Below are 26,163 nucleotides of genomic sequence, written 5' to 3' on the forward strand. Positions count from 1 at the left end.
CGAATTCAGCTGCTCTGTGAAGTACTTTTAAACGTAAGCTATTAACTTGTGTTTTCTTTCATTTTCAGATCCAAAGCGTGTATTCCTTTTTTAAGAAAGAGCAAAGTAGCTCATATTCTCAATCTCAGCCCACCCCTGAACCTAAATCCTCTGTGGTTCAAACAGCACTGTGGTAAGTGTTAGCTGAGGGGATAGTTTGTTTGGCTAATTTGTTTGGAATTAATCAGTGTATTAATCGTAAGCATAGTCTGGACATGATGCTTAATATTGAATGTCAGTGATCAAGATAGTAAATTCTTTCTTTCTTTCTTTCTTTCTTTCTTTCTTTCTTTCTTTCTTTCTGTTTCGCCAGATAGGGTTTCTCTGTGTTGCACCTCCCTTAAAGTAATATCATATATTTAGTTCTTATTCTTATATTTTATTCTTTTTTTTTAAAGGTATTTGTTTTTTTTTTTTTAATATTTATTTATTTATTATGTATACAATATTCTGTCTGTGTGTATCCCTGCAGGCCAGAAGAGGGCACCAGATCTCATTACAGATGGTTGTGAGCCACCATGTGGTTGCTGGGAATTGAACTCAGGACCTTTGGAAGAGCAGGCAATGCTCTTAACCTCTGAGCCATCTCTCCAGCCCCTTATATTTTATTCTTATTTAGGAAGGCTCTGGGGTAGGAACCCGCAGAGCAAGACTAAAGTTATACACTGGTTGATGAAGTTAAGTGACTCGGAAGCCTTTATTTTTTAAATGATGTGAGTGTGTGTCTCTGTGTGAGTATGTGAATGTGAGTGCTGGTGCCCTTAGTGGCCAGGAAGACATCAGGTCCCCTGGAGCTGGAGTTACAGGCACTTGTGAGCTGCCTGACATGGTGCTCACATGAGGACTCAGGTCCTCCGCAAGAACAGTATGCACTTAGCTGCTGAACCATCTCTGCAGACCCTGATTGCTTTTCATTTTATGGTGCTGGAGTTGAAATCCAGGCTTCACAAATGCTAAGCACATATTCTACTGCTAAGCTACACCATCATACCTGTGTTGTTGAGTTGTGAGTGAAACTTTCTCTGTAAATAATCACCTTCATTCTTGGTTTGTTTGCTTTGTTTTTGAGATAGGATCTTAGTATGTAGCTCTGGCTGTCCGGGAACTTGCTCTGTAGATCAGGCACTCACATTAGGCAGCCTACAACTGCCTGTGATGCCAGCCCAGGGGCATCTGACAACTCCGGTCTCAGGCTCTCACTGGCACACACGCACACACAGATGTATGCATAATCAACAACAACAAAGTCTTTCAAAACAAACGAACAACCCCAGCATATTTGGTTAATGTGTAAACTATACTCCCAGTACTTGGGATGCTGAGGCAGGAGAATCAGGAGTTTAGAGTCATTCTTGTCTACATAAAGAATTATCTTATGTATTTTGTAATTTGAAAAGAATTGTCAAAAATTTTCCCAGGGAGAAAATAGCAGCAGAAAGTTGGGTGTTTCCACTCAAAGATTAGTTTCTCAATTATTATTCTTTGTGGTTTCTTTCAGCTTATACCATTGCCAAATATGGCATGTCTATGTGTGTGCTTGGGATGGCAGAAGAATTTAGAGGTGAAATTGCAGTCAATGCCTTATGGCCTAAAACAGGTTTGTACTTAAAAGAAATCCCTTAATTTGATTTTTACCTCTCCTCCACACCAGGCTCAAACCCATTGTCTCACTTTAGTGAACACTCTACCAGTGAGCAAGTTCCTCAGCTCTGTCCTTGACATTTTGTGAAACATCTCAGGTCACCTGAATCTTGATGTTCGCTGTGCAGCTGACAGTCTTTAACTTGGACTAAGTGGCTGACTCTTTAGCCAGCAACTGTGATGGGAGCATAACGCTAGAACATACAGAATGTATCATGGAAGCCAACAGGAATGGTTTCAGCAAATTCTCTTAGATTTTTCCAGATTGAAAGACTAATTGAAAAAGTGGTAGTTGCAGTTAGGCATACATACCTAGCGATTGTCCAGATATACCTGAGATGGTGGCAGAAGACTCCCTTGAGCATGGGACTTCACAGTATGCCAGAAGGTAATAATGTTTGTAAAAAATACAGTAAAATTAGCAGTCTTTGGCACTGAAGAGAGAAGGTTTTAACTTATTTATTCATTTATTTTGCTTTTTTGGGACAGAGTCTCTCTTTCATATAGCTTTGGCTTTCCTACAATTCACTATGTAGACCAGGCTGGCCTTCAAATCACAGAGATCTATCCGCCTCTGCCTATAAGTGCTGGGAGGCACCCAGCCAGGTTTTACCTCCTAATACCTCAAAAAGTTTCACTTTTTTGAGAATGTGGATTTTGAGCAAAGATTCGGAAGTGATTGAAGTAAGCCTTGTGGCTGAGAGAAAAGTGTTTAAGGATGCAGCCAATGCAAAAATCCTGTGGATGGAAATGCCTGTTATCAGGATCCAGGAACAGTGAGAAGACCTTAAAAACTCACTGAAACCTACAATGACTACAGTAAGATTAATTGTTGCAGGATATTTGTACACTGTGTGAAGATGTATTACTGAGACTGGTGTAATAAAAAGTTGAATGGCCAATAGCTAGGCAAGAGTTTTAGGTGGGATTTCTGGGCAGAGCGAGAACTCTGGGAAGAAGACAGAACTACCCACCAGATATGGGGGAAGCAGGATGGATAATGTGGAGATGAGGTAACAAGTCATGTGACAGAATGTAGATTTAAAAATCTGTATTTTATGATATGAATGCTTTGCCTGCATGTACATCGGCACACCAGATGAGGGCGTTGAATCCCAGGAGACTACAGTTCTAGATGGTTGTCGGCTGCCATGTAAATGGTGGGAATTGAACTCAGGACCTTAGGAAGAGCAGCCTGTACAGTTTACCACTGAGCCCTCTCTCTAGCCTCAGATTTCAGTGAGTGTTGATAAGTAGTAAGTGGATGAGAGAGTGTGCAGTATGCCTGCCTTCTGCTAGCTCTAAACTGGTCCTTCTGAACAAAGCTTGTGTAATAGGTAGACATTGCATAACAGGAAGGATGGAGGGTATTATCAGGACTAAAAGGATTTGCTGATGTCTTTGCTAGCTCTGAGGTATTTGTTTTAGGTGGTTTACTAGACACTTTGGAGCCACTGGTATCATTAGGCCCTTGACACCACTGAACTTACAGTTGTGTTCTTTATGACGACTGATACAGTAGTCACATAGAGAGCACTTTGGAAACACAGAAGGAGGCCTTGCAGCCCATGTTAAAGAGCCAAAGAGTTTCAGATGGAGGTATAAATTGAAGTATGGTCTCCAGGGGATGTTGGGGTCAGCAGGAAGGAAACTAGGCAAGATATTCTTGGACAGTAGAAACAACAGACAGTCACGTGCAGCATGGGAAACCTGTGTGCATAGTGGACTGCCGGAGATTGAGGAGGTGTTTAATGGGTGTGGGCTGTCATTTCCCACAGTATTCGAGCATCTGCAGTGCACCAGGTTCACTGGAATGCTGGGTAGAGCGGGTGGGAATGGGTGAACTAGACTTTGGTCTATCATGTCAACTTAAGCCACCTGATTTTTTTTCCTTACTTCTTGGCACAGAGGATTAAACACAGGCCTCACACATCCTAGGCAAGTACTATTAGAGTTCCTTCCCTAGCCTGGCAGCTTCAGTTTCAAGTGATTCAGTAGAGAGCTATTGGAAAGATTTTAAAAGGAGAGTGGTAATAAGCGGGGGGTGGGGGAGTGGGAGGGGGTAGGAGCAGTAAAGTCATCTGGTGTTTATGTAGACGTTTAGGCTGACATGGTGGGTGAATTACAGAGAGGAGCCTGACGGTTAGCTAGACTACTGCATTGTTCATGAGTGAAGGCAAATGAAAGTGATTCAAGAGAGTAGCTGTGCTCCAGGCTGGAGGTGAGGTGTCTGTGTTTAAGAACACATTCCCTCTTGTGTAGAGTCATCAGGAATCTCCCCTGACTGCCTTTCAAGGAGACGGGGATTCATCCTACTTAGTGGGATGGACTCCAGGAAACATATTATTATAACAGCGGTGTCCCAGCTGTCTGCTGGCCTTGGCTGGGCTCAGCATTGCTTCTCCACACTGGCAGCTGTGCCCTCTTGGCTATAGACTTTGCCTCTGATGAATTTAGCATGTACAGAGAAGGGATGGGGCCAGACGAGGATCTCGGGTTCTCAGCTAGGTTGTTTTCAATTGTGATTTTTTTCTTTTTACAAGATCTTTTCAGTTTCTGCTGAGTAGAGGGAGTGGCTGCCTCTTAACTTTTGGCAGGTCTGGGTCTGAGTGGTGGAAACAGGACAGTCCACTTTGGAGCAGATTTTATGCAGGCGGGGTTGGCCTTGTAGCTGCTGATTTGGTTATGGCAACAGAGAGGAGAGTCATCTCCAGCCTTATTATTCCTGGTGGTACAGTAACAAATAAGAAATATGTGTTTTCCAATGCAAGGAGCAGAGACGAAAACATTGGGAAGAGAGCTTCATATTTTAGAGAAAGGAAGTTCAGATCCAAAGGGTCATAGTAGCTTGCCAAAAATCTTGGCCCAGCTGGGCGGTGGTGGCATATGCCTTTAATCCCAGCACTCGGGAGGCAGAGGCAGGCGGATCTCTGTGAGTTCGAGACCAGCCTGGTCTACAAGAGCTAGTTCCAGGACAGGCTCCAAAGCCACAGAGAAACCCTGTCTCGAAAAAAACCAAAAAAAAAAAAAAAAAAAAAAAAATCTTGGCCAGTCGGTATAAAAACCCCACTCGCCCAACTTCCAGCTCAGTGTTGTTTTTGTTAGTCTTCTCCCAAGACTGCTGTGCAAATTCTTGAGCATTCTAAATGAGAACTCTAAGGAGGTTTGCTGTGCTTCTCATGAAGGATTTCTGCAGGTGCAGTCTGCATTGAGTAACGGATGTATCTGCTTGTTTGTCTCCTTGGTTCTGTGTTGAGGAAGGGATATGTTTGTTTCTTTGTCTTCCTGGTTCTCTCTATAGAATGTTAACAAATTCCTTATCATGGCCTTATTTTTCATCATCCGAGAAAGAAATTTGCCTTGGCAATTTTGAGTAGAGTACCGTCTTGTTATTCCATAGTCTTCTTTGACATGGAGTGATGTGCGTCCATGTTTTCTCCACAGCCATACATACCGCTGCTATGGATATGCTTGGAGGGTCTGGTGTGGAAAGCCAGTGTAGAAAAGTTGACATCATTGCGGATGCTGCGTACTCCATTTTCAAAAGGCCAAAAAGTTTTACTGGCAACTTTATTCTTGATGAAAATATCTTAAAAGAAGAAGGAATAAACGATTTTGATGTCTATGCAATTAAACCAGGTACTGCTTATGGCTGTTTAAAGTAATAATGTCTTCCCACATTTTATGCAATCAACAGACATGTTTCGTGTGTGTTTGTGTGGTTATAAAATGAGTATATTATGTTAGAAGCTATCTTCCACTGAAGGGAAACCTCCCTACCCCCTCCACCCTAGAAGTGAGGCGAGAGCTCTTGGAGTTGCAGGAGGATGCAGAAGCTTGTTTCAGTTATCCGCTTCCAAATTAGGAAATTGAACATTTTGAAGTTAGTCTTAGAAATCCGAGTAAAGATTCAGACATGTCTGACACATGACTCAGGAGTAGAGTTCTTTATTCTTCTTTTTCTCAAACAAACAAACAAAAATCCACCCCTTTAAAAATGTTTGCTGTTAAGCACAGCCTCATAGACCATGCGGATGGAGGAGCAAATCTGCCTTACAGAGTTGTCTGACTGGAGATTTCCAGAACCTCCCACTCTTTAAAATCTCCTCCTTTGAAATTACAGATGACTATGATAATGAATATGGTGGTACATGCCTTTAATTCCAGCATTTGGGAAATAGTGAATTCAAGGCTAGCCTGGCCTACATAGTGAGACTGTGTCTCAAAAACGAGAAAAACAAAAGAAAACAAAAAGACCTTCAGGCATTTGAGAAAATGGTCGAGTATGTCAATTTCTTTCTGTGGAAACATGAGGACTTGAATTTGGATCAAGTCAAAAATTAGGGGACTGTAGCCATGTAGTAAAAGGCTGATGAGTGTGTTTTGTACCTTCTGATCTCAGAGCTGGGAGACAGGAGACAGATTTGTTGGGCCATTGGTCTAACTGAATCAGTGAGCTCCAGATTCAATGAGAGGCTGTAAAAAATAAGGTGGAAAGTGACTGAGGAGGACCTCTACACACATATATGCACGCACGCATGCACGCGTGTGCATGCGTACACACACACATACACATGCACAGAGAGAGAGAGAGAGAGAGAGAGAGACATGGGTATGCAGAACCACACATACGTGTAGACACGCACACTTTTATATCCCTGCATACAAATACATACCTGGCATTAGTCACATATAATTCCAGTGGGTGGGAGATAGAGGCAGGAGGATTGCTGCAAGTTTCCTGGTTCTAGGTTAGCCAGAGCTAGTAAGACTTTGTCAGAAAATAAAATGAAACAAAAAATTAGATCTTAGCCAGGCAGTGGTGGCACACGCTTTTAATCCTAGCACTTGGGAGGTAGAGGAAGAGGGATCTCTCTGAGTTTAAGGCCAGTCTGATTTACAGAACTAGTCTTAGGACAACCAAGGCTACACAAAGAAACCCTGTCATGAAAAACAAAGCAAAAAAATAAATAAAATTAGATTTTAAGATGAAGTTTGTCATAGTAGAAGAGGATAACTAAGTTACAGAAAAGAATAATAAATTAGATCAAATAGTTCAAGTTACCTGTGGGCCCTTTCCAGTGACACAAAAGGATTTTTTAAAAAGGATATACATTTTATTAAAATTGTTAAATTTGTATGTAATATAGTATAATTATTATACTATGTTATAATATAATTATAATATGTTATAATTATTATAACATTATTTGGTGGTTAATTTTTCAGGCCATCCCTTGTTACCAGATTTCTTCTTAGATGAACATCCTGATGAAATTATGAAGGAAACAGAATCCCATGGTAAGATTCTAGGGCACGCTTTATTTTATTATTTTTTCTTTTTATGTGTATGAGGATTTTGCCTGCCTGTATGTCTGTATACCACATGCATGCTTGGTGCTGCAGAGGCCAGAACAGGGTGTTGGATCTCCAAGTGGACTGGAGTTAGAGATGGTTGTGAGCTGCCATGTGGATGCTGGAAATTGAACCTCTGGAAAAGTAGCCAATGTTCTTAACTGCTGAGCCATCTCTCTAGCACCAAGATTCTAGAATGTATATATGTATATATATATATATATATGTGTGTGTGTGTGTGTGTGTGTGTTGTGTGTGTGTGTGTGTATGTATATGTATACACATACATATATTGAAACAGTCTCACTATATAACCTCGGGTGGCCTTGAACTCATAGAGATTCACCTGTCTCTGCCTCCCAAGTGCTGGGATTAAAGGCATGTACTGCCATGTCTGTGCAAACCATATTTTAAATAGGAAAATATGAACACTAACTGTTTCTTGTAATACATGGAATTGATGCTTTAACAATATTTTTGCCTTCTATCTCTAAACCAGAGGTTCTCAACTGTCCTAATGCTGTGACTCTTTAATACAGTTCCTCATGTTGTGATTGACCCCAACCCTAAAATTATTTTCTTTGCTACTTCATAACTGTAATTTTGATTCTGCTATGAATCGTAATGTAAATATCTGATTTGCAAGATATCTGATAGAGGACACCTGTGGAAGGGTTGTTTGACCCCCCCAGAGGGATTGCAACCCACAGTTGGGAATCACTGCTCTTAACTATTTTGTAACTTAAACACATTATGTAAAATTCTGTAAGGCTAGAAAGAAAGATTTTTGTTTTGTTTTTGTAACTGTCCCCAAGTTTTTTTTTTCTTGACAGCTGTCTTTGAATAGTTTATGTTGATATTTGGAGGAAAATGTGTCGTATTAGAGTATATCTAACATAATTTTTATAGTGTGCTATTGATATTTTATGAAGAGAATTAATTTATTTTTTTTTCTTGATTTTTTTTGGGGGGGGGGTGTTGAGGTATGGTTTTTCTGTGTAGCCTTGGCTGTCCTGGAACTTGTAGACCAGGCTGGTCTCAAACTCACAGAGATCTACTTGCCTCCATCTCCTGAGTGCTGGGATTAAAGGTGAGTGCCACCACTACCCAGCTAGGGAGTTCATTTCAGAGGAGGTTTTGGGCTTCCCTCATTTTGTTTTTGTAACTCAGGGACAGTGGGCCTTGAATTATGGGCCTGTGTGTGTGTGTGTGTGTGTGTGTGTATGTTACATTTTAAGCCTTGTGATCTATCTAGCATACTTATACCCATGCTTTAGTGAAACACACCACAAGAAACATAACAAAAGTTTCTAGGAACAAATTTTCTCTGTGCCTTTAAGCTATCTGTAGGACCTTGATGCATTTACTGCCAAGCTTTATTTCCAGGTTAGTCACATCTTCTCTGTGTTTATGCTTTGTCTAAATTTTTGAAGAAGCTAAAAATTAGGTAATAAAAGGATAATTTTTCTTTTGTACAATTAAAAAAAAGCTATAGAAAGGAAAATAGTGACTCATAGCCCTACAGTCCAGAGACTTTGGATTTAAAAGTTAGATCCCAGGTTTACCAGGAGGAAAAACCCAGGAAACAAGATATCAATCTCTTTCTCAGAAGGTTTCTTACAGAATAGCAGAAGTCACCCAGAACTCTTAGAAAATCTTGTTCTTGACCCAACACCCTAAGATTGGCTGTCTTCGGGTGGGAGACATATGAACCAAGTTTAAAGTTCTTGTTTTCAAATAAGAATCATCTCATTGGTCATCTTACATTCCTTAGTGCCTCCTGTGTGCTGAGTGCTTTGGCAGCATTGTTTAATACTGAGGACCTGCAGAGCTGTGCTCACACAGCTTCAGGTGGCAGAACCAGGGTTTAGATTCACGTTTTTCTAATTCCAAAGCCTGTGTCTTTAACCAGTGTTCACAACTGGTGTTCCTAAAGCCTGAATCCTTAAAAGTCCTTTAAAGTGTTAGAAGTTGCCCAGTAGTGCCATATATTAATATATAACGAGGAGTTGCCATGGAGACTAACTATGTAGTTGCTGTGTTCAGCAGCTCTCTCCCTTTGGAACAGTATCAGCCAGACGGTGGTGTGTGATGTGGAGTCAGGACAAGAGGGGTTAGAAGAGTGGAATGTGAGACCCTGACCCTCAGCTTCGGCGGGTAGATTTGTCATTAGCTATTTCCATTACCAAAGTGTTCTTGTCCAGAGGCCGGGACACTCCTGTCTTTTGGCAGCCTCTTCTCCACACAGTGCTCGAGACAGCAGTGAGTTCTGTAGCTCTCTCTGCCTGTCCTTTCTGGGGTCACCACCAGCAGGTACAGTGGACATCTGTAGGCATCGTGGTGCACTTACACAGGCAGTGGTTAGCACATCTGGCCTGCGGTGGGGCTTGCCTCTGCCAGATGTTTTTTCATGTGCATATCCAGATCTAGTGCATGTTTGTTGTGTATTTTGACTCAAAAAAGCTCTGTGTGTAGCCCTTATTTTCCTGGTTAGAGATTCACATTTCTTTTGAATCCACTACTGATAATTTGTTCTGTGAATATTAATTAATATATCTGTATATGTACATAGATACAATATAAATTAACACACATACATTATATGTGTATTATATATATTCATATCACACACATATATACATTTATCTGATACAAAATATATGTTATATATAGAGGGAGAGGAGCGAGAGTATAAACATTGCACTTGGTTTTAAATTAATGGAGTTTTACTTTTTCCAGCACTTGTTGTTCCTTATCTTAGCTCCCTGCTGGAACGCGGAGCCTACTTGGTCTTTTCTAGTTTATTTCTCTATTGTTACTTAGTTATAGTTTTGGTTGCTTGTGTTCATTTGCTCTGAGTTCTCAGAAGTGTGCATTCCTGGCTTGGCTACCCTCTCCCTGTCCCCTATAGTTAGCGGCACCCTTTGTTAGTCTCTCTTCTTGCATTTTTAATTCTGTATTTGGAAAAACCCTGTCAAGTTTATCTTCAGTATTATAGAGAATAATCTGCCAAGAATCTCTACAGTTTTTTTTTTTTAACAGGATTTGTCTGTGTTACCCTAGCTGTTCTATTCTAGAACTTGTTCTATAGACCAGGCTGGCCCCTAACTCAGAGATATCTGCCTGCATCTGTCTCCCAAGTGCTGGGATTACAGATGTGCGCCACCACTGCCTGACTGGAGTTTATCTCTGTTCAGTTGTCTGCACGGAGAGCAGTCTCTGTTGCACTGTTTCTCAAGTTACTGGCGTCAGAGTCGCTTCTGTACTGCATCCTCTTGTTCCTCTGTGATGCATGGTTTCACACCCGTTCCACACAGTGTGTCTGTAAGGCCTGAGGTTTCGGAGAAGCTTCAGGTTCACAACAAAATGAGAGGAAGGTGCCAGATGGCTGTCTGTACCCTGTGCCTGTTGTGGTGCCACCATCCTCCATGGTGATGTGCTTGTCACACTTGAGACCAACACATCGTAAGCATAGCTTTCATGTGAAGGAACTGCTGAGTTTTGTAATGAACTGATAGTATAAATAGACTTTGGAGTTTTTTTTCAGCATAATTTACTCCTACTGCAGTGGGATACTGTTTCCACAGCATCAAGTTATTGTTTCACTCTTGTTAATGTGTTGTCTTGTAGGAGCTGCCCTGGAGCTAGTGAGCTAGTGCAGTGAGATGGCAGGGACATAGTCCTGGCTTTTGCTCCACTCTCTGTCCTAATGAATCCCTTTCTCTGCAGGCTCCAGCTAGGACCATGGTACAAGGCCAGCACAGGCCCACCTTCGCCTCTGCTAGGGAAAATCCTCTTCTCGCTTTTCCTGTTTGTGTGGATGAGGGTTACCTATCTGCATCCATAGATATCACATGTGGACCCAGTGCCTGCTGAGACCATAAGAGGACATCTGATCCCTTGGAACTGAAGTTCCAGCTGGTTGTAAACCAACATGTGGGTGCTGAGAATTCAACCCAGGTTCTCTGGAAGAACAGCCAGTGCTCTTAATTGCTGAACCATCTCTCTAGACCCTGCCTTTCCCATTTTTTATCAGCCTAGCTGCGGGCATGTACTTTCCATGATAAGAACCACTGCAGGATTCCTTCTCCCACCCAGGGCTCCTTTTCCCACAGAATCTCACCCCCAGCTCTTCCAATAGACTTGACCCACCCCACAGAACTCACCCTCCTCTACTCTCTGCTCTTCTCCTTTGGGAGTTTTAAGCTTTGAACTCGGAGTTAAAAGATGAGAAGGAAGAATAATATTGAATCATTCTCAAAAAGCAGCATCTGTCAAACAGAAGGGTAAGCTCCGACTCTAATCCAGAGGCTCAAATATGTGAGTGCCTTTCTCCTTTGTTTAAATAGATTGACTGTTCCTGCTTTGAGATTTCTCTTGAGCCAAAGCACAAGCAGGCCTGTGTTTATTAGGCTGATTCTGTGTACCGTAGAGTTTCTTCCTAGATTCATACAGCAGATTGTGTATGGATCTAGGTAGTGTGTGTGTGTGTGTGTGTGTGTGTGTGTGTGTCTGTGTGTATCCTGTTCTGGAGATTAAAGCCAAGGCCTTACACATGCTAAACAAGTGTTCTAATAATACATCTGCAGGCCTGTTTTGGTACATTAAAATTATTTGTGGGTGTGTGTTTTTGGGTGTGCGTGCGTGTGCATGCAAACATGCACACATTAGTGCCCAGTTTTCATGGCACACATGGAAGTGGGAGACATCTTGGGAAGTGGTTCTCTCCTGTCACCTATAGGATTTAGGGACGGAACTTAGGTTCAGTATGTGGAAGAAGGATTAAGTGAATACATTTTACTTACAAAGTAATATTTACTTGTCTACTAATTGAAGCTAAGTCTTGCAGATCTCCATCTTTCTTACCATGGCATCTTTTTTTCTTATTTCATTTTATAGCTCAGATGGACCAGCCAAAAGGGTGATTAATATCCCTTAAATTAGAGTTACTTTGTTTAGTAGTGACTTTGGTTTGGTTGTTTGTAACCTGTTTTAAAAGCCAGTCTTTTACTTTAGAAAGATACTGTCTTAGCATTTATAGCCATATCTGACGTGGTTGGCTACTTTTCCCATCAGTTAGGTTTATGCCTTTAGATGCCTTAATGGATTTAAAATCATTTGGTCAAATAGGGCTATTTGCTAGTAAGTCTGTCTTGCTTTAATTTTGTGTTTGACCTTACACTACCAAGGCCTTAAGGCTGTTTATGTAAATTATATTTTACAGATCCTGTACCGGAAGTAAAAGAAGAGAAGCTGCAGTCAGAGCCGCAGCCACCACCGCAGCCACAGCCACCACCGCAGCCGCGGTCACCACCGCAGCCGCAGCCGCAGCAACAGCAACCACCTAGACCACATTTTGGAGCTGTGGAAGAAACATTTAGAATTGTTAAGGACTCTCTCAGTGATGAGGTCGTTAAAGCCACCCAAGCAGTCTATCAGTTTGAACTCTCAGGTGAAAACTGTGTCTGACGATTGGGGCTTTTATGAAACAGTGGGAAGAAAACCAGCCTTTGGTACCTGGATTGTTAGCTATATCTAGAACTATTGAATATATATGCTCAAAAACAGCAAATAATTATCGATTTGTATTTTTTGAGTTAGACTTGTTTATATGGAAACATGTAGAACACATTTTCATAGCATATACTTCCAGTGTTAATGTAATACAGTAATTTTTCAGTTGTGGGCAGCTGACCACACTTTTATCTTTAAATTAGGTCAGTTTGAGTACAGTATGAAAGCCTTACACGAGCCAGACTGTGGTAGCACACGCCTTTAATCCTAGCACTTGGGAGGCAGAGGCAGGCGGATCTCTGAGTTTGAGGCCAGCCTGGTCTACGTCGTGAGTTTCAGGACAGCCAGGATTGTTATACAAGAAACCCTGTCTCAAAAACCAAATCAACAACTCTTAATGTTTTCCCATATAATAAAAGTAATACGGGTTGATGGTAGTTTTAAGAAGTATTTTGGTTCCGCTATACGCATACTTTGTCACTCTTTATGCTATTCTCTGTCACATCTTAATCTGCCCTTCTTTTTACTTCCTTTTGTTTCTGAACTCATAGACTATTCTTGATTCTTTTTTTCTCCCTGACATCCCAAACCTGCTGAACCTTTTGTGCTTATTTAATGACTTGTCTATCAAAGGCTTAGTTTTGGATGCATCAAACTATCTGGTTGCCCCACAGTTGCTTCAAGGCTGCCCAGTCTTTTTAGACAAAATTAAAGTAGCGACATCAGCTGGACTTACAGGGATCATCTATTCTCCCTCTTCAGATAGGTCTAAGCAGCACTTTAGACTTCTCTGTTGTCAGTTCCCTGCCTTCAGATATAAGTCAGCCACGGGCCCTCCTTTTCTCCCCAGTGGGACCCCTTATCTCTCCATCAGATCCCAAGCTTGATTAACTGTACTGGACTCTTCCTCAGATGGAGAGTTTGATCCAGTAGGTAGGGGGCATCTGAGTGTCTCCATTTCTGACAGATGGGTACCTCTAGCAGTGCAGGGGTCTAGGTCCCATCTCCTCCGGCCTCCTCAGGAGTCGTTCTGCCGACTCTTCTTCAGTGTGTACACCCTGCAGCGTCCCTTCCGGCAGTTATTTTAATGTTCGCAGCTCTCGTCTCTTATTACAACAGAATGTAACGGTAATCCCAAACCGTGCGCCCGTTCAGAGCCATACTTGCTTTTGCCTGCAGTGTACTCTATTGAACATGGTCCCTTCGTTTTTTTCTCTGCTCTACAGAATTTGTTTCCACCACAGTCCTAGATGATGGTTGTGCCACCAGCGGGTGTTTGTTGCCCCTCCCTGTAGCACCTCTGCAGTTTCTGAGGCTGTTGACCACTTCTTCTAGAAACACCTCCACAGCCTCTGTTTTCTTCAAACTGAATGCTATACCCAGTAAACACTGAGCCATTTCCTTCACTCCCGCCCTTCTTAAGCACTGTCGTAACTTCTGTGTGAATCCCACTGCTCCGGCTTTGGCACTTCTCTATTCACATGCCTAAACCACCTGTTTCCTCTCTGGAGAAGAGCCTGGCTTTTCTCTTTGTTACTGAATGTTTTCCAGAACGTAGTACGGCACTTGAGCCATAGTAAGTGCTAAGTTGGATGGTAGCCTGAGGATTTTAGCCAGGGCCAGTGTGTTAGCAGGTTGTTAACGCCGAGGGATGATTGCGCTTATATCCGCATTTATCTGTGCAGGTGAGGATGGTGGCACATGGTTTCTTGACCTGAAGAGTAAGGGTGGGAAAGTTGGACATGGCGAGCCCTCCGACCGGGCGGATGTGGTGATGAGCATGACCACCGATGACTTTGTCAAGATGTTTTCAGGTAAGTTTTCAACTCTCTTAGTTTACTTGTTTTAAATAGAGAATTTTGGATATTCTACTTTCTCTTTTCCTAGATAATGAAGGTTCAGAACTGTTCCCAGCAGTGGGTGCTACCTATGCTGAAAGTACATAGTCTTGGGAAGGCTGTTCTTAGGTTACCTCGTCTGCCGCTTCTACCCCATCTGACAAATGGAAGATTGATGGGAGATCTTTCCTTTTTCATCACTGAGAAGCTAATAATGTAATGTTGGGAACAAAGAGATAATTAAAAAGATTGCTAAGTAGGCTTTATTCTACCGGAACTAAGGTACTGTACTTTCAAAGCGTAGTCACTGGAGGTTCAGAACTCACAAATAGCTCACTTATTAAAGTCAAGTCCTGCTTCAGCCTCACCAGATGCCATAAAGGAACCAGGAGCCAGCTTTTTCGTGTGCTTTCGTGGAATTTCTGTTCCAGGGAGTCCTTTGCATGATTTTATGTTGTACTCAGTTAGCTCTAACAGTGCCTGTAGACAGAGACTGTGCTTTCATCTCCGGCCGCCCAGACCCGAATAACCACACAGAAACTGTACTAATTACACTATTTGGCCAATGGCTAAGGCATTTTCCTAGCTAGCTTTTATGTCTTAAATTAATCCATTTCCATTAATCTGTGTATTGCCACGAGGCTGTGGCTTACTGGTAAGGTTCTGGCCTCATTTTCCTTCGGCAGCTACCTAGCATCTCTGTGACTCCGTCTACTCTATCTCTGTTCAGATTTCCCACCCGGCTTTACTCTGCTAAGACATTGACTGAAACATCTTTATTCATCAACCAATAACAGAAACACATACACAGAAGGACATCCCACATCAAGTGCTAAAATAATTTTAAGAGTGATTTGTTCTGTTTTCTTCTCTAAGAACACTACTCAAACTGGCAAGTAAACACAAGTTCTAAAAAATTAGGAACAGTACTCTCAATTAAGATTTTATAATATTCAAATGTAAAATCTTTCATGTAATGAACTATAAAGTGTTAAACTCATATGTTCATTCTTTTTAATTCTTGTTTTTTTATTTTTTTTGACCAAATAACATCTTTATTAAGGTAGAGTACACGTATGGCATAATTCACCCGTTCAGAGTGGATCGCAGTAACCAGTAGGTGTATTTTATCCCTTGGAGTCTCCCCACCCCTGGGCACATGCTTCAGTAGTCACTTACACCAACAGTCTCAGGTTTTTTTTTTTTTTTATTGAGAAAAGGAAAAAAAAGTTTCAGCCTCCTCCCAGCCTCCCATTCCCCCCCCCCCACTCCTCTCCCCCTCCCTCTCCAGTCCAAAGAGCAGTCAGGGTTCCCTGCCCTGTGGAAAGTCCAAGGTCCGCCCCCCTCCGTCCATGTCTAGTAAGGTGAACATCCAAACTGGCTAGGCTCCCACAAAGCCAGAACATGAAGTAGGATCAAAACCCCGTGCCATTGTCCCTGGCCTCCCATCAGCCCCCATTGTTCGCCATGTTCAGAGAGTCCGGCTCCATCCCATGCTCTCTCAGTTACAGTCCAGCTGGCCTTGGTGAGCTCCCAATAGATCAGCCCCACTGTCTTAGTGGGTGGGTGCACCCCTCGTGGTCCTGACTTCTTTGCTCATCTTCTCCCTCCTTCCGCTCCTCATTGGGACCTTGGGAGCCTACTGAACAGTATCTGTACATTTTGAGCCCTCCAAAGTTCTGTTTTCCAGTTGTAATTAAGGGATACTAGTGGGGGCTACATCATATATGAACCCAATCACCAAAGTTTAACTATTATGTGTATGTGTGTTCAGGTACAAATGCCCAAACATATACATGCATGAAGAAGGCAAATGAGGACATCTGGGACCCTGCTCTATCATGCTCTTCCATATTCCCTTTTGACAGGGTCTCTCCTGAAACCTGGAGTTGGGCTGGCTGCCTGCTAGCAAACCCCAGCAGTCCTATCTCGGGTCCTCACAGCTCTGGAGTTACAGACGTGTGTGTAGACATGCTCAACTTTTACACAGGTGTTGGGATTCAAACTCAGGTCCTCCAGCTGTGCAGCAAGCACTCTACCCGCCAAACCATCTCCCTACTCTGTTTAACTTTTATAGTAGTATTAAGTGTTCATTGAACAAAAATTAGAAAAAAACACCAGAAAGAAGAAAACACAATTGTTTTTTACTACACCATTGAAAGATGATCAGTTAATTTGGGTTAACATCCTATATACATACACATATATACACACGCACACACACACACACACATACACACATATGTTTATAAAGCAAAATTATATGATTATTTTATTTGATCTTTTCAAATTGTACATGTATAACATCTTCATGAATTTTTGCTTCCAGTCATTTATAGTAGTTTGCTGTATCTAAAACTATTATTTTTGATTTACTGGAGATTATGTGGCAATGCTCAGTAAATGTTTGGTTTGTTTTGGTTTTGTTTCTGTTTTGTTTTTGTTTTTTTTTTGAGACAGGATTTCTTTGGGTAATCTCGACTGTTCTAGAACCTACTCTATAGACCAGGTTGGCCTCAAACTTACAGAGATCCGTCTGCCTCTGCCTCCAGAGTGCTGGGATTAAAGGTGTGCACCACCATCACAGCCCAGCTTTGTTTTTGTGTATTTGGGACAGGGTCTCTTCTGACTGTCCCAGAACTTGCTCTGTAAACTAGACAGACATTGAATTCACTGAGATCCTCTAGCATCTGCCTACTGAGTGCACCACTGTACCCCAGCCTAAATGTTTGGTAAATATGAATCATAGATTTTTTTAAAATTAAGGACAATTTAAATTAAAAGTGTATTGTGTTGGTCTTGGTAGTATATGATTATAATCCTAGCACTTTGGGAGGCTAAGGCAGGAAGATTGTGAGTTCAAGGCCCTATGTTATGAGTCTGAGGCCCATTCAGATCCTGTCTCAATAAACAAAGTGAAACAAAAAGGCATTGTCAACATCTAAACTGAAACAAGTTAACCGTACTTAATATTTATTATCATGTAATTGCTGTAGGTTAAGAAATACATGTAGCTTAAGATAAAGTATTTTTCACTGGGGCTGGAGAGATGGCTCAGTGGTTAAAAGGACTGGCTGCTCTCCTAGATGATCTGTATGTGGTTCCCAGCAACCACATTGTGGTTAACAATTTTCTGTACCTCCAGTCACAGTGGATTTGACCCCCTCTTCTGTATATAGTCTATAGTACCTCTGCAGACACTATATGTACATGTTGCAAGGACAAATATGCAGGCAAAACCCCATATACATAAAATAAAAATAAGTAAATTAAAAAAATAATAGTTTTTATGGGCTGGAGAGGTGACTCAGTGGTTAAGAGCACAGGTGCTCTTTCAGAGGACCTGGGTTCAATTCCCAGCACCCACATGGTAGCTCACGATTACCTATAAATTCCAGTTCCAGGGGATCTGACACCCTCACACAGACATGCACGCAGGCAATACACCAATGCAGTACAATAAAATTATTTATCTAAAAAAGGCTGTAAAATTATGTATCCAGGTGTTTAGCTACGTTTGAGCACCACTTGCATCCCTGGTACCGAGGGAGACCAGAAGAGGGCACCAAATCTCCTTCAACTGCAGTGGAGTTATAGACATTTGTGAGCCCCTTCATGTGGATGCTAGGAACCAAACTCAGGTTTTCTAGAAAAGCAGCAAGTGCTGTTAGCCACCGAGACATCTCTTCAGCTCCCTAACTTCTCATTTTTAAATTGTCTTTTGTCCATGAGTTTTAAGAATTATTTTTATATTTCCAGGTATATCACATGCAAATACTTTCTTTTTTCTTTTTCTTCTTTTTTTTTTTTTACTCATTTTCTTCTTCTTCTTTTTTTAAAAGATGTATTTATTTTTGTATTTGAGTCTGCATGTCTGCCTGAATGCCAGAGAGGGCATCAGATCTCATTACAGATGGTTGTGAGCTGCCATATGGTTGCTGGGAATTGAACTCAGGACCTCTGAAAGAGCAGCCAGTGCTCTTAACTACCTGAGTCATCTCCCCTACCCCTCCTTCACTTTCTTTTTTTTTTTTTTTAAAGAAAATTTTTTTAAAAAAGATTTATTTATTAATTATGTATACAGTTTTCCCTGCTGCAGGCCAGAAGAGGGCACCAGATCTTATTAGAGATGGTTGTGAGCCACCATATGGTTGCTGGGAATTGAACTCAGGACCTCTGGAAGAACGGTCAGCGCTCTTAACCTCTGAGCCATCTCTCTAGCCCCTTCACTTTCTTGATGATACGTTTTGAAGCAATTTTAAAAAGTTTTGGTAGAAGTATAAATTTATATTTTTCTTGTTGCTTATGCTTCTAGTGTCATATCTAAGTAAGGTTCTAACGATTTGCCCTTTGTATCGGTTATGTTCTGTCGTTGTGGTGAGATGCCGTGACCACACCTCCCATACACAGAGTTGATTTCACCTACTGCTCCAGAGGGAGCATCCATGGTGGTGGGGAGGATGGCAGCAGGTGCGCAGTGCTGAGCGATCACATCTCTACTGTACATAAGAGACAGAGAACACAAGCTGGGAACCAGGTGTTCAAATACGTGAGCCTCCAGGGACATCCTCATTTCATTCACAATACCCCCCCCCCTTTTTTTTCTTTTAAGACTTTAAATTTTTAGTTTTTATATTTAGGTCTGTGGTCCATTTTGAGTTAACTTTTTAACCTTTGTGTGAGCTGTGTGTATGGGGTGAATGGGTGTGTGTACCATGGCACTTCTGTGGAGGCCAGAGGACAACTTTATAGATCTGCTCTCTCCATTAACCTTCATGTGGGCTGTGGGTATTGAACCAGGCTGACCCATCTCTCCAGCGTCAATACTAATATTATCGCTAGTAATCTCCACCATCATGGATTATTTCAGGGTTTTTCTGCACCTGCATTTCCTAGTATCATCAATCCTCTTTGTGCATTTTTTGCTTTGTTTTGAACCTGCATGTGTCTGTCACAGGTGAGAGGTGCGCTAGGCCACTAATGTTCCAGACCCGTGCTGTGCCTTCTGCAGATATGAGCAGTGTCTAAACTGTCAGAACGTGAGGAGGTCGTAAGTGCTAGTCGGGCATGCCTGGCTGAGAATGGGAGCACAGCTGTATACCAGCTGTGTGCCTTTGAGCAAGCCAGATTCTTCCTTGACCTTAGTTCTGTTATTAATCCTGTGCTCCAGATTGAGCTGTCAGTGAGTTAATAGGAGAAAGGAGAGCAAAGGTCCTTTTCTACAGAGCTAATCTTATTTGTTAGTAGCTACAGCCTTTGTGGGGAGGAGTTGAGACAGGGTTTCTCTGTGTATGTAGCCCTGGCTGTCCTGGAACTAGCTCTGTAGACCAGGCAGGCTTTGAACTCACAGAGACCCACCTGCCTCTGATTGCCAAGTGCTTGGGATTAAAGGTGTGTGCCACCACCACTCAGCCTACATTTATGCTTACATTTCTCTGGCAGAAAAAATACCAGTATCTTTTTGTATTCATAGAGTATATTGTCGTTGGATTTTTCTTTGGGCCGCCAGCTCACAAATAATGACACAGAGACTTGTTATTAATTATGAAAGCTCAGCCTTAGCGTAGGCTTGTTCTCAACTAGCTCATAACTTATATTAACCCATTTATATTAATCTGCATTCTGCCTCGGGGTGTTATCTTTCTTCCATCCCGCACCTCCTGTTTCCTGTCCGTGTCTCCTGGTGAATCCCGCCTTCCCAGAGTTCTCTCTCTGCCTGGAAGTTCCATCTATATTCTCCGGCCTAGCTATTGGCCATTCTGCTTTTTATTTCACCAATCACAGCAACTCATCTTCACACAGGGTACAAATATCCTGTAATATTATACTTAAAAAAATCATTTCTTAAATAGTGTGTGTGTCTGGATATGGATATACCCAGCCCCAGAGACCAGAAGCATCAGATCCTTTGGAACTGGAGTGATGGGCATTGTTCTGGGAAACAAGCTCAGCTCTTCTCAGAGCACTGTTTAGGTTCGTCACACTGAGCCGTTTCTACAGCCCTACATACACTGTACTAAACATTTTAATGTACGAGTGTTTGCATGTTCATTTGAGTTCACGTGTTTGGGTACCACTGTGAATGCATGGAGATTAGAGAACAACCTTGGGTGTCATTCCCGTCTTCCACCGTTAGGCAGGCTGTCTCTGTTCAGTGATGTATATGCCATGCTAGCTGTCCGCAAGCATCTGTAGATTCTATTTCTGTCTCCCATCTCAAGGTAGGAACACTAGGATTATAGATGTGCACTACTTTGCCAAACTTTACAGAGGTTCTGAGGATTTACACTAAGGTCTTCATGCTTGCGCAGCAAGTACTTTACCCTCTGAGCCATCTGCGCAGTTCCTACACTATATACTTACCGGTCTTAGTTGTTTTTCATTTTGACACAGTGTTTAGCTCAGGCTGGCTTTGAACTTAGGACCCTCCTGACTCAGTTCCCAAGTGCTGGTGTTAAGATGTGTGTTGCTATGCCCAGCTTAGTAATCATTTCTTAGATTTTTTGCACCATTTGATTTTTTGAATTTAAACTTGATATAAAGAGTTTAATGAGCTGTAACAGATTGGAACATTAAATAACATAGTATTTACTACCAGAATTAAATAACATAGTATTTACCTATCAGAATTAAATAACATAGTATTTACTACCAGAACTCATCTGGGGGCTGCATTTCTGTAAGGTGCTGTAACCAGCATGTGTATGAATGTATGTAACCAGCATGTGTATGAATGTATGTAACCAGCATACGTATGAATGTATGTAACCAGCATACGTATGAATGTATGTAACCAGCATACGTATGAATGTATGTAACCAGCATACGTATGAATGTATGTAACCAGCATACGTATGAATGTATGTAACCAGCATACGTATGAATGTATGTAACCAGCATATGTATGAATGTAGCTTGTTGCCATTACTTTCTGCAGACTGTTTCTTACGTTATCTTTTACATGACAGGATATTGTTAACATCCAAGTCAGGAGCTGAGATTCCCAGGGTAGTAGTATGCAGTGCTGTAACAGGAATTTCTGTGCTCTGGGGTCCCTCTTTGAATGCATGTTCTTCTTTTTTTTTTTTTTTTTTTTAGAAGGAGACTTTTTATTAGCATCGTTCTTGAAGTGATACGACACTCAGGGCACTAATGCTGCGTTCTCTGTCTCATTTCACATTTTAGGGAAGCTGAAGCCGACCATGGCATTCATGTCAGGAAAACTGAAGATTAAAGGGAACATGGCCCTAGCAATCAAACTGGAGAAGCTAATGACCCAGATGAATGCCAGACTATGAGGGACAAGAAGCAAAAATGACTCGTAGAAGTAAAAAGCTCAACAGTTAAAAATCTGTTGTCTCCTCCACTGTCTTATAAGGACACATATGTTTGTTCTGGAAAAATTAGAATTTCTGTATCTATAAGACTTGAAATTGTAATTAAAACAACTAACTAATCATAATCAATCGTGTATAAGTCTCACTAAGTGGCCTCCTAATATATTGTGTTTTTTTTCTTTTTTCAGTTTTTTCCTGTAAGCCTTTATTTCATTCATGCTTTTTTTTTTTTTTTTCGAGACAGGGTTTCTCTGTAGCATTGAGCCTGTCCTGGAACTAGCTCTGTAGACCAGGCTGGCCTCGAACTCCCAGAGATCCGCCTGCCTCTGCCTCCCGAGTGCTGGGATTAAAGGCGTGCGCCACCACCGCCCGGCTCATTCATGCTTTCTTGCATGAAAAGTAATATTATGTATCGAGCACTAGAATTAGCTATTTACAAAACTTCTCATGTAAAATGAAGTTACCTTATCTTCACAAAGAGCTGGGTGAAGAACTGAATCTCTCTCTTATCCACTGCCCCTGCCTTCTTAAGGACTTTGTCAGTGTATAATACTTGCAGGCAAAATTTTGTTTAACTTATAACAAGCATTTTATACTATTGATACTATTCTAGATATCTTTAAAATTTTAGCTTTCCCCTCTTTTTTCCAGATAAGGTTACCCAGCTGGCTTTGAACTGAGGCAGGTCTCCTGCCTCAGCTTCCTTAGTGCTATGATGACACACAGGAGCCACCATGCCAAGCTAAATCCAGTTTTCAAGTGCTAATTTATAGAATTAATTTTGCGAGTATGCCTTATGCCAGGTAGTAGTTCTCTCTGCTCACTACCTTAGCAGCTTTTTAAAAACAGATTCTTTAAATCATGTTACCTTCAAATAAAGATGAATTTATCTCTTTTTCATTCTCTGTGCCTTTTTTTCTTGTCATATTATACTGTTAGGCCAATATAGTGGTAATAATAATGTTAAGAATAGATACCCTAGCCTGTATAACACAGTAGACCAGTCTCAAAAATACAACAGTATAGGCGGGCGGGGTGACACATAGCTTTAATTCCAGCACTCCGGAGGCAGAGTGGATCTCTGTGAGTTTGAGGCCAACCTGGTCTACAAGAACTAGCGCTAGTTCCAGGACAACTGGGACTATAACACAGAGAAACCCTGTCTCAAAACCCCAAAGACTAATACACACACACACACACACACGAAGGATTTACTTACAGATTTATCTCTATATATAAACAGTATAAAACAAAACCCATTTTATCTAATATGTAAATCACTATATAGTCCATTCAGTATATATATAATATACTGTCATATAATACACTGTTCTGTCCCCACCCAGAGTTAAGCAACCATCACCACAATGAATTAGAACCTTAAAAGAAGCCGGGCAGTAGTGACATAACACCTCTAATCCCATCACTCAGGAGTCAGAGGCAGGTGAGTTTCTGTGAGTTCAAGGCCAGCATGGTCTACAGCCAAGGCTGTTACACAGAGAAACCCTGTCTCCAAACAAAACAAAACATTCCCTCCCCTTCTCCCTCCATCCCTTCTTTGCTTTGTGGTGTCAGAAATCAGTTCTTCCTTCCACCATGTGGGACCCCGGAGTTGAACTCCGGCCATCAAGACTGGAGACAAGAGCCTTTGTGTACCTTGCTGTCTTACAGCCCCAATCAAAATGTTTATCACCTCCCCAAAGCATACAAAGGCGAGCTAAACCTGCAGGGTGGGCTGTCTGTGTGCCCTGCCAGGGGCTTGGCTCTAGAAAACATCTTTGGTGGTTGTAATTTCATAGAAGCTCTTCATTTTTTAAGTGTCTGTCTCTAAGTCATAGAAGACTGAGCTTTTGTTGATTTGGGTGGGGGAAGTTTAAGTCTTTTGGAGAAAATGGTTGGTAGTATAGCTGACTTCCTGAGTCTGAAGGTGCTTTGACCAAATTTGGTGTTAAAAAGGAGAAATCTGTGAACGCAGATAGAGTCAGTGTAGTGACAATCTTTTTCTTTTCTTGTGGTGCTGAGGTTCAAACCCAGGGCCTCACGCACCTTCGGCAAGTGCTCTACCACTGAGTTATAGCCTGAGCTCAGATGTGGCAAACTTCTTTACCTTCACATTTGCTCAGACCCTTACAAGTCTAGCTCCAGGTGGTTCTGGTTTGGAGGTGGGTGGGACTGGCCCACAATAAGGATGTCATGAAGATGGTGGCTTCCCAGGGAATGGGTTGGGTGTCCTCTGAGGTCCTTGACACTTTTGGGATAGCACTCTAGCAAAGACGCTGTGTCCAAATTATTTCTCCTGCAGACAAGGGCATACATAGAGCACCTGCTAGTTCTTGAGTCACTGGCTGGGTACATGTGTCCCTGCAGGGGATATTTTCTTAGATGGATGGATTTTAGGTTTTTGGGCCTTGAACCTTGTGTGACTTTCCTTTTCCTATGTCTCTTTAGCTCCCTGCTGCCAAAGGCTTTGTAGTCGGTAGCTTTTACTCTGGCTTAATGCCTACTGAGTTTTTCTTCCAACAAAGGTCGTAGACAGCAACTGTGGCTATCCAAAGGGGTTGGAAGTCTGCTTGCATCCCGCAGGCTAGTCAGATCTGTGCCAAGGTCCTGTGTTGGTGGACCACTCTTTCCTGTGAAGACAGAAGATGATAGTTGTCGGAGGAGCAGGAGTGTGGCTGGAGAGGGCCAGAGGGAGGTGAAATGCTTGAGGAGCTGTTTTCCTGGGGAGCGGAGAGTCCTTTGCTGCAGCTCTCTCCAGAGTGAGTCTTAACAAGTCCTAGTGGCTTGTGAGTAGCAATCAGCTTTCCCATCAGTTCACTGCGTACTTCCCTGGTCCCTTCCTTGGGTGCTGGCCCCTTCTCCTCCTTTCAGCCACCCCATTCTTCACAGCTCAGCTAGACAAAGACGATGATGTGGACCAGACACACCCGTGAAAGGCAGAACTGGGAAGACTCCAACGGGAGAGGTGAGGAATCCCTTTTGCTCACAAGAAAATGCCAAGCTTCTTCTCAGCAGGTGAGGAAGCGGCACAACATCTGTGGGAGGGGCCTGCAGAAGAGGCCCTGTGCCTGGTGGACAGTGTGCCTGTGCAGGCCTGGCATGGGAGGGGGACTTGAGAGTGGAGGCCAGTGCTTTGCCATCTTGTCACGGCAGATCTCAGAGTACACTGAAGAAGTTTTTCTCCCCGATGACTGCTTTCTTCTTCTCAAACTCTCCCTGGAATGGATGCGACTTAGGAGACTAGAGGTGTGTCAGAGAGGAAGCACGTGGAGGTGATCCCGTGGGTCCTGAGACAGGTGCTGACAAACCAGCAGGAATTATCAGCAGGTACAGACGCAAGGTAAAGATTTTGGCTGGTCTTTGTTGTTGGTCAAACAATAAACAACATAAAAGAAAACAGCATACAACCGTTTTATTGTTATCTGTATCAAAAAGCTATCTGGACTCCTGCTAACCCAAATACAATGACCTGAGCTCAGAAAGAAATTTTGAGCCCTGACCCTAAGTGCAGCCACAGCGGCAGTGGGTGGTCATCGGCTGCTGCCAGCAAATCTGTCCGAACCGTTTGTTCCAGCTCTCTGCTTGCAATAAAACTTGTGATCACACCAGAAAACACAGACAGAACTTTTCAATACAACAAACACACACCATTTTCTCAAGAAACAGGCCAAACTTTTCAATAGGACAGTATTTTCCAATCAGAATTGTTGGAGACAGCTTTGACAAGGATACCATTGATGAGGGTCGGGGCATGGGGATTAGAAAAATAAGTAAAGAGAACGAAGATGTGAGTGAAAATAATAGAAACAAACGATAGTACTGGGAGGAAGTTTCAGTGAATATGGAAAATCACTCCCATTTATTTTCCATTTGCTTAAATACCCTGACCCTAAAAGGTAGGAGTAAGGTAAACAAACAAACAAACCTGCATCCACGTGATACAAGGAATGAGCTGACCATTCATTCCTAGTTAAATATTCTGTTGCCAGAACAAGACAAGGAACGCTCACCCTAGACAAAAATATTCTGTAGGCAAACCATTCCCTGGGTAGAATCCAGTGTTATCTCCCTAAGGGAGTAGGAACTTAGTTGGGTCCTTAGACTTTTGTTTGAGGCAGATACAGATCTACTTCTCTATACCTGAAATACAAGGTCTAGATATTAGCCACACCTGTTGACAATAACCTTGAGAGAGTAGAACTCTCCAATTTAAATCAAGGTGGGACCTTTAAGGTAGAAACAGACAATAACTTCAAAGGAACAAAAGTAAGTTCCAAATCTCTGACCTTTAGTCAGGATGGACAGGATCTACCTGTATGGGGCATCTTAATGTCCAAAAACACCAAGTAGCCATACCTTAGGTCACGGTGTGTAGACCTAGTTGTTTTCAACGGTGAGCAAGCTGGAACTCTCTGACCTTCAGACAAGGTGGAAATAGG

General features: G+C 42.1%; 1 protein-coding gene across 1 annotated transcript in view; it reads left to right on the top strand.

The window, feature by feature from the left end:
* Positions 1-22,624, top strand: part of Hsdl2 (hydroxysteroid dehydrogenase like 2) — a 38,572-nt gene extending 15,948 nt beyond the window's left edge. Inside the window, exons 5-11 of the mRNA XM_041657870.1 lie at positions 69-172; positions 1,538-1,636; positions 5,125-5,319; positions 6,910-6,981; positions 12,260-12,487; positions 14,235-14,363; positions 21,573-22,624. Of these exons, the coding sequence (XP_041513804.1) occupies positions 69-172; positions 1,538-1,636; positions 5,125-5,319; positions 6,910-6,981; positions 12,260-12,487; positions 14,235-14,363; positions 21,573-21,685 (940 nt within the window). The 3' untranslated portion in view covers positions 21,686-22,624. The remainder of the gene's footprint in view (positions 1-68; positions 173-1,537; positions 1,637-5,124; positions 5,320-6,909; positions 6,982-12,259; positions 12,488-14,234; positions 14,364-21,572) is intronic.
* Positions 22,625-26,163: the final 3,539 nt, after the last annotated feature.

The sequence above is a fragment of the Microtus oregoni genome, unplaced genomic scaffold (assembly GCF_018167655.1).
Source record: "Microtus oregoni isolate MIOR12 unplaced genomic scaffold, Mior012 000008F_ref0000371, whole genome shotgun sequence".
NCBI classification, from domain to species: Eukaryota; Metazoa; Chordata; class Mammalia; order Rodentia; family Cricetidae; genus Microtus; species Microtus oregoni.